At 39.4% G+C, this 13,116-nt stretch overlaps 1 protein-coding gene across 4 annotated transcripts in view; it reads right to left on the reverse strand.

Annotated features, from left to right (window-relative positions):
- PDCD4 (programmed cell death 4) overlaps positions 1 to 13,116 on the reverse strand; it is a 34,236-nt gene that overhangs the window by 17,537 nt on the left and 3,583 nt on the right. The window contains exons 2-5 of one of the 4 annotated variants that reach the window (XM_050958159.1): positions 9,321 to 9,471; positions 8,435 to 8,576; positions 6,513 to 6,620; positions 306 to 605 (exon numbers count right to left, since the gene is read on the reverse strand). In XM_050958159.1, coding sequence (XP_050814116.1) covers positions 306 to 605; positions 6,513 to 6,555 — 343 coding nt within the window. In that variant the 5' untranslated portion in view covers positions 6,556 to 6,620; positions 8,435 to 8,576; positions 9,321 to 9,471. Of the gene's footprint in view, positions 1 to 305; positions 606 to 6,512; positions 6,621 to 8,419; positions 8,618 to 9,320; positions 9,472 to 13,116 lie in introns of all 4 variants that reach the window. The other 3 variants (XM_050958163.1, XM_050958161.1, XM_050958160.1) reach the window with 3 other exon arrangements.

Genomic DNA, 13,116 nt, shown 5'->3' on the forward strand with positions numbered 1-13,116 from the left:
CATCATAAACCTCAATATCTGTAGATTGTACTGTACATTATGATATAACAAGAATGTAGTACCCTAAAGAAAGAAGTTGATTGTGCTTGGTGTAACAACTAATGCATGTGCGTGCACGCACACTATAATCCATTATTGAAGATTGCTATCTGCTGTGGCCTTCCCCATACAACCATTATAAAAAGAACTACTGAATGGGAGGATAGACAGAAAATGTTGTTTAGGGAGAAGATAATCCAAATGGAAAAACAGGCCTTTAGACAAAAGCCCATAAGCAGAGACCTTTCTTAGTAGGCTACACCAACCTTTCTTTGGTAGTCCCCTTCCTTTTCCAGACCGGGATCGTCTGTCCAGAAATTTTCCCTTTGGACTAGTTGGTGCAGTGACTCCACTTTTCAGCGTCTCTCCATTATCACTAACAGAGTCTCCTCTCCCAGAATCACGAGAAGAATTTTTCCTTAACCGCCTCTTTGCTCTAGCATTAATTTTAGCTTCATTAATGGAAGATGCAGCTATCCAATTTCCATTGATTTCAGTCTTTATTTCCTCACTTCCACCATTTTCTTCCTCACCAGAAAATGGAGTGTCACTTAGATGATCAAGTTCTCAAAAGAGAAAAGACACAAAGAAAAATCTAGTTACTGCTTTAAATGGTTATCATAAAAGTTATGCAAAATATTCATCATGATTTTAAAAAATTACATGTTTAAAATGGAAACCTGTAATATAAAAGAAATATTAGATGTAAGGTTGCTGAACCAAAGTACCTGGCTACATTCCAATTACATTTATTTAAGGCAAATTTGTTGCTTTTCCATTGCCAGTGCAGTAGCATAATGGGAAATAAAGCTCTCCGAGGCTACATGCCAAAGAACATGTATGTGGGTGGGTGAAGAGCAACTGAATGAACATTTTACAAATAGATAAACCACGTAAAGAGGTTCTGTAAATGAGCATGGAGCTACTTGGGTTCATAATGTCTCTCGAACTCAGTAAAACATATCCATTTTCCTTAAGGAAAATTCATAGAGTACCACCGGTTGCAATAGAAAAAATAATAATAATAAACTGCAAGAGCACACACTTGGAAATTTCTCAGCATGCCACCAATGAAGAACTGTCTTACGGTTGATAAGCAGTAACATAACTTTTTTTAAAAAAACTAGAATCTTTACCTAGATGCAACAACATAAAATAGGAAGTGTTTCCCTATACTTTATTGGGTTAGCTCTGCAAACACTCCTGGACACAATGCTTATACCTACGAATAGTTTCATTGCAATCAATAGGACTACACTCTTAAGTAAGAGCTACACCCAATAATAAGGCTTGTATGCTCAGACTTCAGTTTTCAAAATAGAATTCTAACTATGTGTACATGCTGAAGTTTTGCAGAGTGGGGCCCTTAGCATTTTTCCTATTTTTAAAACAGACATTTGAAAACATATCTGCCTGTACTTAATCTGTTCTGTGGATGAACAGAAAATTTTAAACTTCCCAGCTATCAATCTAGCACTTCCACATGCACTCAATTCATGTACAATTTTTTTAAAGTGACATTACTTCATTATAGTAAATACTATCTGGCAATTTCCATTGGGCTACGTTTCTCAGAACTGAAATATTTTCAAAACTAAGCAGTTTTATGGATGGTAATTGAGAACAAAAAGCCATAATGAAGCAATTCCAACTTCAAAATATCTGCCGGTGTCAAAGACAACTACAGTTCATAAATTTACATATTTCAGAATGAAGAACGCTTGATGCAAGTGTTTGTTGTCAGAATCAATTAAATCATGCTGCGATATTAGTGTTTCCAGATCTGAATGTTAGAATGGAATGGCTGCATTACCATTTAACTGCAAGTCACTCTTTTCCACTAATTACTTACTTAAAAATGGTTCCTCTCATGTTGGAAACAAGCTAAACAAAAAAAAAAAGACCCTTGTCTGTGAAAGATATTCCCCCTAACTTAGGCTTTATATAAGTTTGCCCAACATCTTTATAAAGTAAAACAGAACTGTATAAAACTAAGGAGGCGGGGGGAAAAGTGAGTTTACTTACACCCTGATCTCCCACAATGTCCTTTTCCAGCCCAGGTCTACAACTCAATCACCAAAAAACTACTCTTCCTAGCAATCCCTGCTCTCTTGCTTCTCAGGAAGAGACTAGATGAGAATTACCCTGAGCCAGCTTTGTCCTTACTACTGAAGGGAGAGTTGTGACTGTATAAAAAGAAGAAGGTGATCCTCTACTATTGTGACAACTACTGTTATACAATTGCAGCAAATCTTGTGCAAAGTATGCCATGTAAGGTATCTATCACTGGAGAAGTTGTGATCTGCTGAACATTGTTATCCTGTTTATATTTATGTATTATCATTGTGTATGAAGTTAGGAATCTTTGCTATGTGTTTATATCTCAAACGTGTTCCTGGGTAACATGCCCAAGACAGATTTACAACAAAGCCTGCCAGCCATGATTGATAGGCCATTAAAGAGATTCAAACGCTTCCTGAGGATGCCTCAGAGAGCATGTAGACAATGGATGCCTCAAGACTCAGCAAGGCACATAGAACATATGAACCCTGACTCCATGTTTGAGACAGTAACTTGGGGGTATAAATTGGAGAGTGTGCCATCATTTCTTTGCCTCTTTCCCGTTCCACATCTCTGGACTATGATTTCTAACAAAAAAAGCTTTGAACAATGGACTGAGAACCCCAATATTTGAGAGGCACCTGAGAAACTTTTTACGAACTGGCAGATTTAACATCACTTCTATTATCCTGATCTATATATTCTGAAATCAGCTGTAATGTATATGATTCATGTTGACCATTTAATAGCTCTTCTTTTTTATTACTAAATCTTTAGTTAGGTTACTAAAGATTGGCTGCAGCATAGTATTTGGGGAGATCCTGAAAGTACATGTTGATCTGGGGAGTGTGTCTGGCTCCTTGGAGTTGGAAGAACCTAATATATGTGATTTCTAGTTCTAACGGTCATTTAACACAGAAGTCTGGTTGTCTGGATGGCACCTGAGGGGCCAGAGTGCCTGAAGGGGCCTGTCTCTAGCTTCATAATAACTAGTATAGTATTTTGAAAGCATATATTTGTTATTGGTTTGGTGATAGAATATACCACCTGTCTGGAGTACATGCCCTGTATTTTGGCAATATGACCTGAGATTGGCACTCTTAGCTGTATACCAGGCAGCGTGACAAGAGTGACGCTACAGTCAACCCTGGTCATTCAACTCTGGTCTCAGTCTCTAGATCAGTAATATGGAAATCTTTTCAGAAGTACTCCTAAACCTCAAAGGGCCAGCACATTTTTGCAATGCTGAAACATTACATACTTACTATCAACGTCAAAGTGACTATTTAAAAAAGAAAGAAATTTGAACAAAGGCTATTGAGAACATACTTTTTCCCCGTCTGTGCACAAACAGCTTACCTTTATAATTCTGTAAGGAACTAGACCACAGTAAGAATGTCACCTCATTAGACTAAGAGTATGTTAAACAATTAAGCATTAGTTTTGGCACTCGGCCATACACAAATTACCAGTACGTTTTAAGCTCTATCATTTTGCCCTCCACTACAGAGCGGGGTAAATGCATTAAGTGCAGTTTGAGAAGAGTAACTAGAAGTTACTCTCACTAAAAAGTGTTTACTATTTAAATAAATATTTAAGTACAAATAGAAAAAAGATTTTTTCGAATAGTTTCACTGTAAGCCTTTACCCATAATAAAGTGAACCAGTTTAGTGAAACTGATCTAGTTAAACTGATACAACCACTAATGTAGAAACACTTAAAACCTTTAACCTTGGCTTCTATAAATTTATCTTAAAACTGATAATCTGAAGCAATTTAAGCAAAAATGAATGTGTTTAAAGCGCACCTACACTGGGTTTAAGGCCATTAATTTAGTTAAGTTAGTCCAGTTTTCTAGTACAAAGGAGAGCCTGAGACTCATAGTACTTACTGAGCAAGTACAACCAGTTCATCTTCTATTAAGTTTATGATCAGGATGAGTTTAGCAATAGAGAGGCTTTTGTAAAAGGGAATCATGCCTCTCCAGTCTATTAGAATTCTTTGAGAGGGTCAACAAGCATGTGGAGGACAATGGTGATCCAGTGGATATAGTGTACTTGGACTTTCAGAAAGCCTTTGAGATGGTCCCTCACCAATGGCTCTTAAGTAAACAGTCATGGGATAAGAGGAGAAGGTCCTCTCGTGGATCAGTAACTGTTTAAAAGACGGGAAACAAAGGGTGGGAATAAATGGTCATTTTTTTTCACAGCGGAAAGGGGTAAATAGTGAGGTCTCCTGAGGATTTGTACTGGGATCAGTGCTGTTCAGTGTATTCATAAGTTATGAGGAAAATAGGGAGAACAGTTAGATAGCAAAGTTTACAGATGGTACAAAGTTACTCAAGATTGCAGTCAGCTTTGGACTTAGCTAAGAGTTACCAAAGAATCTTACAAAACTAGGTGACCAGGCAACAAAATGGCAGATGAAATTCAATGTTGATAAATGTAAAGTGCTGCACATTGGAATATATACTCCCAACTATACATATAAAGTGATGGGGTCTAAATCTGCTGTTACCACTCAAAGACCTTGGAGTGATAGCGTATAATTCTCCAAAAACATCTGCTCAGTGGCAGTCAAGCTAACAGAATGTTAGGAACTATTAGGGAAGAGACAGATAATAAGACAAAAAAATATTGTTGTCACAATATAAATCCATGATACGCCCACACCTTGAATACTGTGAATAGTTCTGGTAGCCCTGTCTCAAATAAAGATATATTGGAAATGGAAGAGGTACAGAAAATGGCAACAAAACCAATTATGGGAATGGAATTGCTTCCGTATGATACTCCCGGGGGAATTGTGTGCCACTGCACACATGCAGAATTCATGTCCCCTGCAGATTCCCTCCCACCCCCGCAGAAAATACATTTTGCCAGAGAGAGTAGCTGCAATTATACATTTTGCCCACCAGGGGCTGCTGTGGCATCACAAGAGAGGGAAGCCAGCTCACAAGCCGGAGCAGTTAACCACAGAGAGGGCGGAGGCAGAGGTCAGGTGAGGCGGCACAGGACACGGGGGAGCCCCAGACCAAGCGGAACATAGAGCTGCTGGGGGGGTCATGCATTGGCGTTCAGAAGGGCTAGCTGGGGGACAGACTGAAGTGGGGACACAGCACTGAGCCAGGGGCTGAATAGGTGGGGGTGCCAGGCCACATGTGCCTGACTCAAACTTCTGCACTAATATGCCTAGTAAGGAATCAGTGTCAAAAAACATTTCCTGAATCTTTTTTATTGTCTGTATTCTTACAGTCATACTTACATGTATTTTGAAATAAATTACTGAAATAACTGAAACTAGAGCAATTATATTGTGTTACTTTGACAAATTAAAAATTCTGCACACAATATTTTAAAATTCTGCATATTTTATTTTTTGGTGCAGAATTCCCTCAGGAGTAATAGGAGGAGAAATTAAAAAGACTGGGACTGAGATCATTGAGGAGGAATATAACAGAAGATTACAAAATCCTGAATGGTGTGGTGAAAGTGACTAAAGAAGTGTTAGTTACCTCTTCACATAATACAAGAACCAGGGCTTACCGAAAGAAATTAATAAACAGCAAGTTTTAAACAAACGAAAGGAAGTACTTCTTCACACCACATGGTCAACCTGTGGAACTCATTGCCAGGAGATGTTGTGAAGGCCAAAAATATAACTGGGTTCACAAAAGAATTAGGTAAGTTCACAGAAGATAGATCCAAAAATAGTTATAAATCAATATGGTCAGGAACACAATATCATGTTCTAGATGTCCCTAAACCTCAGACTGCCAGAAGCCAGGACTGGATGACAGGGGATGGATTACTCAATAATTTACTGTGTTCTGTTAATTCCCTCTGCAGCATCTGGCCACTGTCAGAAGACAGGATACTGGACTAGATGGACTACTGGTCTGACCCAGTTCCCAGTCTTATGTTATGTTCTTATTATGTGTTTCCTCTGCTTTTAATCCTACGGACAGTTACATGAGAGCAAAAATCTCTGCTCCAAAAGGAGTTTATTTGCTTTTGTTTAATTGTGACCTGAAGTCACTCCTGTGTTTGTGACATCACAAGTAGTTGCTGTGACAGTAATAATAAACATCAGATTATGATGACTTCAAAGTCATTATCATCTAGTATTCTAGTTAAGCAACCACTTGGGACGTTGCAAACAAAAACAAACAGGAGGAAAAGAGGAATTCCTAACGAACAGAGATTTTATTTGCATGCAATTATTCCAATTTTAAAAGAAATACATCAGGCAGCAAATGTAATATAGTTAGAAGAACTGTTTCTAAATTGATTATTTCTTCAAGTTTGTCATGAAGATCTTTAAAGAAGCCACCAAAATACAATTTACAAATAAAAAATTCCAGTGTCAATTAAACAATAATTTAAATACAAAAACTAAAGATGTCATATACCTGTTGGGTTAACATTATATATCTGCTCATTTTCTACTTCCATAGTTGTTTAATTGCACTTCCACTGAACTGACTGTTAACAGAAATCTTAATGCTTTCCTTTCAGGCCTAAAAAAAAATAAAAAATAAAAAAAAAAAATAAAAATAAAGAGGCAGTAAATGCAATTACATTGAATACAGAAATATATTTGATTTTTCCAGCAGACTGAAGTCTGACTGAATTAGAACATTAGGAGTCTTTTACCTAGTTAACATTCTTTTTCACTCAAATTCAAGTATTGAGACTGGCTTTTTTTTTTAAATTAGCATTAACTTACTGGTACTAGTGAAAATATTCATGGGATGGTGAAAATGTAATAGAGAGAACCATTTATAAAAACAGCACAGGTAACAATGTACAACTGTTACACCAAGACAAATGTCAAATCTACACTTAAATCAAAGTATACTGGTAAAACTTATTTAAACCAATCAATCACACCCTTAACTGAGCTATGTAGTTGTTATACTGGTAAAAACCCTAGTGCAGGCACAGTTACACCAATGTAAAGGTGACTCATACCAGTATAGTTATTCCCCTTCCAGAGGTGAAAATAAGCCAGTACGGAGTACCAGTAAAAAAAAATGTGGCAGTAGTGTACCGGCAAGTAAGTGGAGCATTCAGTACTGGCTTACTTTCACCTCTTTTGTCTGCATAACAAAAAAAGTTCAAACTCAAAGCTAATAAAAGCTTGGAAAGGGAAAACTCGCTGTCACATTTGCTTGTTGTTTCTCTCCCTCTCCTCCTGCAGCCAGGCTGCCTGATGCGGCTAGGCTTCGTGTTCTCCTGACCCTCCCACTCAACAGGGGCTGCAGGGGCTCCCCTCTGGCTTCTAGCAGGGGGACTGGCTGAGGGAGAAGCCTCCCCAGGTGGCCTGCTGCCTGCATAGGAACAGTTTAAACTTAGCTGTTCACTCTGCAGTCTGAGCCCTGGGATTCAGGGCTATTTCTGGCATCCTTGTTAATTTCACTGGGGTGGAGGGGTGACCAAAGCTGGGGCAGTTCTTTTCTGCCCCATAGATTTGAACTTGGAAATGGTTCCTGATTTTGATTGTATTTTTTCTGTATTATATTACTGCAGATCGTCTCATCCAGGGGGCAGAAAAGAACTGCCCCGGCTTTGGTCATCCCCCCCCCCCCACACACCACCGAGTGAAATTAACAAGGATGCCAGAAATAGCCCCGAATCCCACGGTTCAGACCGTGGAGTGAACAGCTAAGTTTAAACTGTTCTTATGCAGGCAGCAGGCTACCTGGGGAGGCTTCTCCCAAGCCAGTCCCCCTGCTACAAGCTAGAGGGGAGTCCCTGCTGAGTGCGGGGATCAGGAGAACGGGGAGCCTAGCCACATCGGGCAGCCTGGCTGGGGGAGGAGGAGGAAGACCAAGGAGAAAAATGTGACAGTGAGTTTTCAGTTTTATTCCAATAGTAAAGTTTTATTACAGACAGTACTAGTAGTAGTGATAGTAGCTTTATTTTCTATATCTAAGTTATGCAATGGGAGGGATCCATGAAGTATGTAGGAGAGGTGGGTTGCTTGTGTTTGGACTGTATGGTAAGAAATGTAACTTATTTCCGTCCCTTCCATCTGGGGCAAAGTGGGACCTGGACCGGTAAGAGCTGTATTTTAACTTTCATCCCTGTCCCCTTCCCACATATGACTATCTATGTGGGTTTAAAGCATCTTTATGACACCATACATGCATCCACACTAGGAGAGTTGTACTGATTCAACTATACCACTATAGTTAAAGCATTATAACTTTCTAGTCTAGTCAAGCCCTTACCATGCATCCTAATTCACTGCCTCCCCTACACCCAAAAACAGATCTACAGGCTATATAAATTTAGTCTACAGAAATACACACACCTGAGAAGCTCTCACCTCTGTATTCTCTCATGAATATTCTGCTCTTTCCTTCTTCTGTGTATTCTGTTAGCTAGGGGCCAAGGTGAACAAGTTGTCTCTTTCTAGAGAGATTACTGTTGTTATCCTCTCATTCCTTCCCATTCATCTCTATAAACAGCTGAATAATGAGATTTTGAAAGATATGGCATCTCCCCTTTTCTTAAAAAAAATATTTCAGCCAGTAAGACTACAATATGCAAATGAATCAGGTGGGCTTACACAAAGACATATTGGCTATATCATTTATCACAAACTTTTACCAGCAAAGTTTTCATGAATCACTTTGTCATCTTGTATCAGAGGTATAGCCATGTTAGTCTGGATCTGTGAAAGCAGCAAAGAGTCCTGTGGCACCTTATAGACAAACGGACGTATTAGAGCATGAGCTTTAGTGGGTGAATACCCATCTGACGAAGTGGGAATTCACCCACGAAAGCTCATGCTCCAATACATCTGTTAGTCTATAAGGTGCCACAGGACTTTCTAATGCTTTGTCATCTTGTGAATGTTATTGGTATGTGTAGTTCTCTCATGAGATTTCAATGGCTCTTCTCTTCTTCCCTTTCCATCTGTTGCAGTCCTGCAAACACTTTATTGTTGAGTGGCGAGTTTGTGACATTAGGTGACATCAACCCTCCCCACTTTTCTCCTCTAGTTCACTTGCCAAGTACAGCCTTATTGACTACAGTGATGAATAACCAGTGGTTGAAGGTACAAAACTTGCCTTTTTACAGTGATTTCTGCGTATAATCCAATTTTCTCAGGTCACACCTCAATTTCAAACAATTAACCTTGAGTAAGGCAATGTCCTCTCCCCCATGCCATCTAATACATCATTTACAAGTCTTTCTTTCAGCATTACCTCAATCATTCAGTTCTGAAGCACTCTTATTATGCTAAGAGAGTCTTCTCTTGTACTACTCATTCAGGAAGGGGAATCAAGATCATCTGACTATCTTAGGAGGTTGATTTTCTTCTTCCTAGCAGAATGTTCCATTACAGATATGTTTCTCCTTTAAAACAAAAAGGAAAACACAATTATAAAGAGACTACATATAATTACTTTTCCTAGCTCTAGTGTTCTAACAACTACCACCAGTGAGGAGGACTTTTTCCCCGCATACAGGACCTCCCATAAATCTACTTGAGACCACCTTCCATTTAGAAAATTTGAAAGGACACCTGTCTGTAATATTCCTTGGAGGGTTATGACCCTCAGGTTCAGAACTCCATCTTAGACTATAAACATGACACAGGTACCAGCACACCTCAGCTTTACTGCTCACATATTCACACTAATCAGGAGACTGTACTGTCAGTCAGGGCCACCCCTAACTATTCTGGGGCCCTACACAGCCCCCCTGTGGGCAGGGCTGGCTTGGGGGGCAGGGAGGAACCACCCCCCAGCACTCACTGGAAGTGCGGCAAGGGCCAGGTTGCTGCACTTCCCACCACCAGTGAGCGCAGGTCCAGCCCCGCTGCAGTCCGCAGGGGAATGGAGGCAGCACTGGGGCGGAGCAGGGGCGGGGCAGGGGCTTTGGGGAAGGGGTGGAGTGGGGACAGGGCTGGAGCAGAGTAGGGGCGGGAAGAGGCGGGGCTGGAGCAGCACGCAGCTGTGCAGGGCACCAGGAAATTTGGTGCCCCTACGCTGCTGTGTACTTTGTGTATGGGTAGGGATGACCCTGCTGTCAGTCTAGAGATGGGTAAAATTTACACCTCCTGACTAAATATTAACTTTAATTCCAAGGCCAGAAGGGACCATTGTGACCATCCAATCGGACTTCCTGTAAAACACAGGCAATAGAACTTCTCAAAAACATTCCTGGAACAGTATATGTTTTAGTAAAACCTGCAGTCTTCATTTAAAAATTACCAGTGATGGAGAATCCACCAGGATCCTTGGTAAACTACTCCAGTGGTTAATTACCCTCACTATTGAATATTTACATCTTATTTTCAGTCTGAGGACTTGTCTTCACTTATAGCACTACAGAATCGAAGTCGGCACCGTTAATCCACCTCCCTGAGACGCGGTAGGTATGTTGACAGGAGAAGCCCTCCCACTGATATTGCTCCGTCTACATGGGGGATTAGGTTGATATAATTATATTGCTCAGGGCGTGGATTTTTCACACCCATGAGCAACATCATTATACTAATATAGGTCTGTAGTATAATCCTGGCCTGAATGTCTTAATATAAATTTCCAACCTTTGGATTGTGTAATACCTTTTTCAGTTAGATGGAAGAATGCATTATCAAATATTTGTTCCACACACAGGTACTTACAGACTAATCAAGTCACCCATTAATTTCCTCTTCATTAAACTAAACAGATTGAGCTCCTTCCATCTATCACTATAAGGCATATTTTCTAACCTTTTATTCATTCTTTTGTTTTTTTCTGCTGCCTCTACAGTTTATCAACATTCCTCTTAATTGTGAGCACCATCCCTGGCTAGTAACGGTCACATCAGTGTCAAGTATAGAGGTAAAATAACCTCTCAAGTCCCCTGTTTATGCATCCCAGGATCACATTAGCTTTTTTTGCCACAGAGTCACATTGGGAGCTTACTTTCAGCTAACTATCCACCACATCTTTTTTAGAATCACTGCTTCCCAGGACAGAGTCCACCATCCTGTAAGTATGGCCTATATTCTTTGTTCCTAGATGTATATATTTAGCAGTATTAAATTGCATATTGTTTGCTTGCACCAAGTTTAGCAATAATCCAGATCACTCAGAATCAGTGACCTGTCCTCTTCATAATTTAATGCTCCCCAAATTTTGCAGTAAGCTGCAAACTTTATCAGTGATGACTTTGTTTTCATCCATGTCATTGATTTATTAAACACCATAGGGCCAAAAAAATGATCCCTGCAGGGCCCCACTGGAAACCCACCTGCTCGATGATGATCCCCCATTTATAGTTACATTGAGACCTAGCCGACATTTTTTAATCCAGTTAAGGTGTGCCATGTTAATTTTATATCATTCTAGTTTTTTACTCAAAATGTCACCAAGTCAAATACCTTATAGAAATCTAAATATGTCAACACTATTATCTTTAATCAACCAAACTAGTAATCATTAAAAAGATGGTACCTAGTTAAATCCTGTCAAACTCTCTTCCATAAACCCATGTTGGTTTCCATTACTCTCCTTCAATTCTTGATTAACTGAATCCCATATAAACTGCTCTGTATCTTGCCCGAGATTGATGTCAGGCTGACAGACTGATAAATTGCCAGGGTCATCCTGTTTACCATTTTTAAAAACTAGCACAACATTAGATTTCTTACAGTCTTCTGGAACTCCTCAGTGTTCCAAGACTTATTGAGAATCTACATTAATGATCCAGCGAGCTCCTCAGACAGCTCTTAAAACTCTCAGAGGCATATTATTTGGACCTGCTGATTTTAAAATGTGTAACTTTAGTAGCTTCTGCTTAATATCGTCTAGAGAAACTAGCAGAATGGAAAGAGTTATCATCAACATATGATGAGACTGCATCATGTGTTTTCTCTCCAAATACAGAATTCATATTTATTAAACATTTCTGCCTTTTCTGCATTATTATTGCTAATTATAGCATTTCCACCTAGTAATGGACCAATACAATTGTCAGGATTGTTTTTGTTCCCAATAAAATCTAAATATATAATTATTGTGCTTAACACTGCTCACCATAGATTTTTCCTTGTGTCCCTTTGCATCTCTTACAAATTTTCTACAATTCCAATCCAATTACTATCAACTTCCCCCTTTCTTCCATTTGTTAAATATTTTTATTTTTAATAGCTACCTTCACTATCCTTCTATGTCTGGTTGTTTTTTTTAAATCAGTATGGTTAAAGGGGCTTGCTTAAACTTGGTAATGCTAGTATTCAACATCAATTTCAGGACTACCTCACATTTCCTAACTAAAACCTTTATTATTCATCTACTACAGTATAAGATCTGAAAATCTGTAAAAAGAGCATATTGGTATCATCGTGTCATAAAAACAGGCCAGTCTAGACACACGACGATGTGCTCCTGTTTTGCTCAAACTAAGTTTCTAAAGCTTCATATAGTCAAGAATAATTTGTCGTGTTAAAAAAAGTTTTCAAAATTACACACACATATTCACAGGATCAGAGCTTTTGTGCCTCACAGCAAAACCAGAGCATAAGTATATATACTGTAGATATATACACTCAAACTTGGTGTTAATTTTTTTTAAGCAAGTCTCAAAGGGCTTTGCAAAGGAGATCAGCATCATTACCTTCATTTTACAGAGGGAGTGAGGCACAGAGATGAAGTGACTTGCCCAAAGTCACCCAGCAGGCCACTGGCAGAACGCATATCTCCTGAATCCCAGTCCAGAGTTCTACCAGCTAGACCAGCGGTTCTCAACCTGTTCTCTGAGTATCCCTGGGGGGTCCGCAGACCATGCCTAAGATTTCCAGAAAGGTCTGCACCTCCATTTGAAATTTTTTAGGGGCCTGCAAATGAAAAAAGGTTGAGAACCACTGAACTAGACCACACTGTCTCAGCTGAATATACAAGACAAACACATGGTAAAAGTAAGTATTATTTTCTCGATTTTATAGATGGGGAATTGAGGCAGGGAGAGATTAAATTACTTGCCAAGGAAGTCTGTGGCAGAGCTGGA

The sequence above is a fragment of the Gopherus flavomarginatus genome, chromosome 6, assembly GCF_025201925.1.
Source record: "Gopherus flavomarginatus isolate rGopFla2 chromosome 6, rGopFla2.mat.asm, whole genome shotgun sequence".
NCBI lineage: Eukaryota > Metazoa > Chordata > Testudines > Testudinidae > Gopherus > Gopherus flavomarginatus.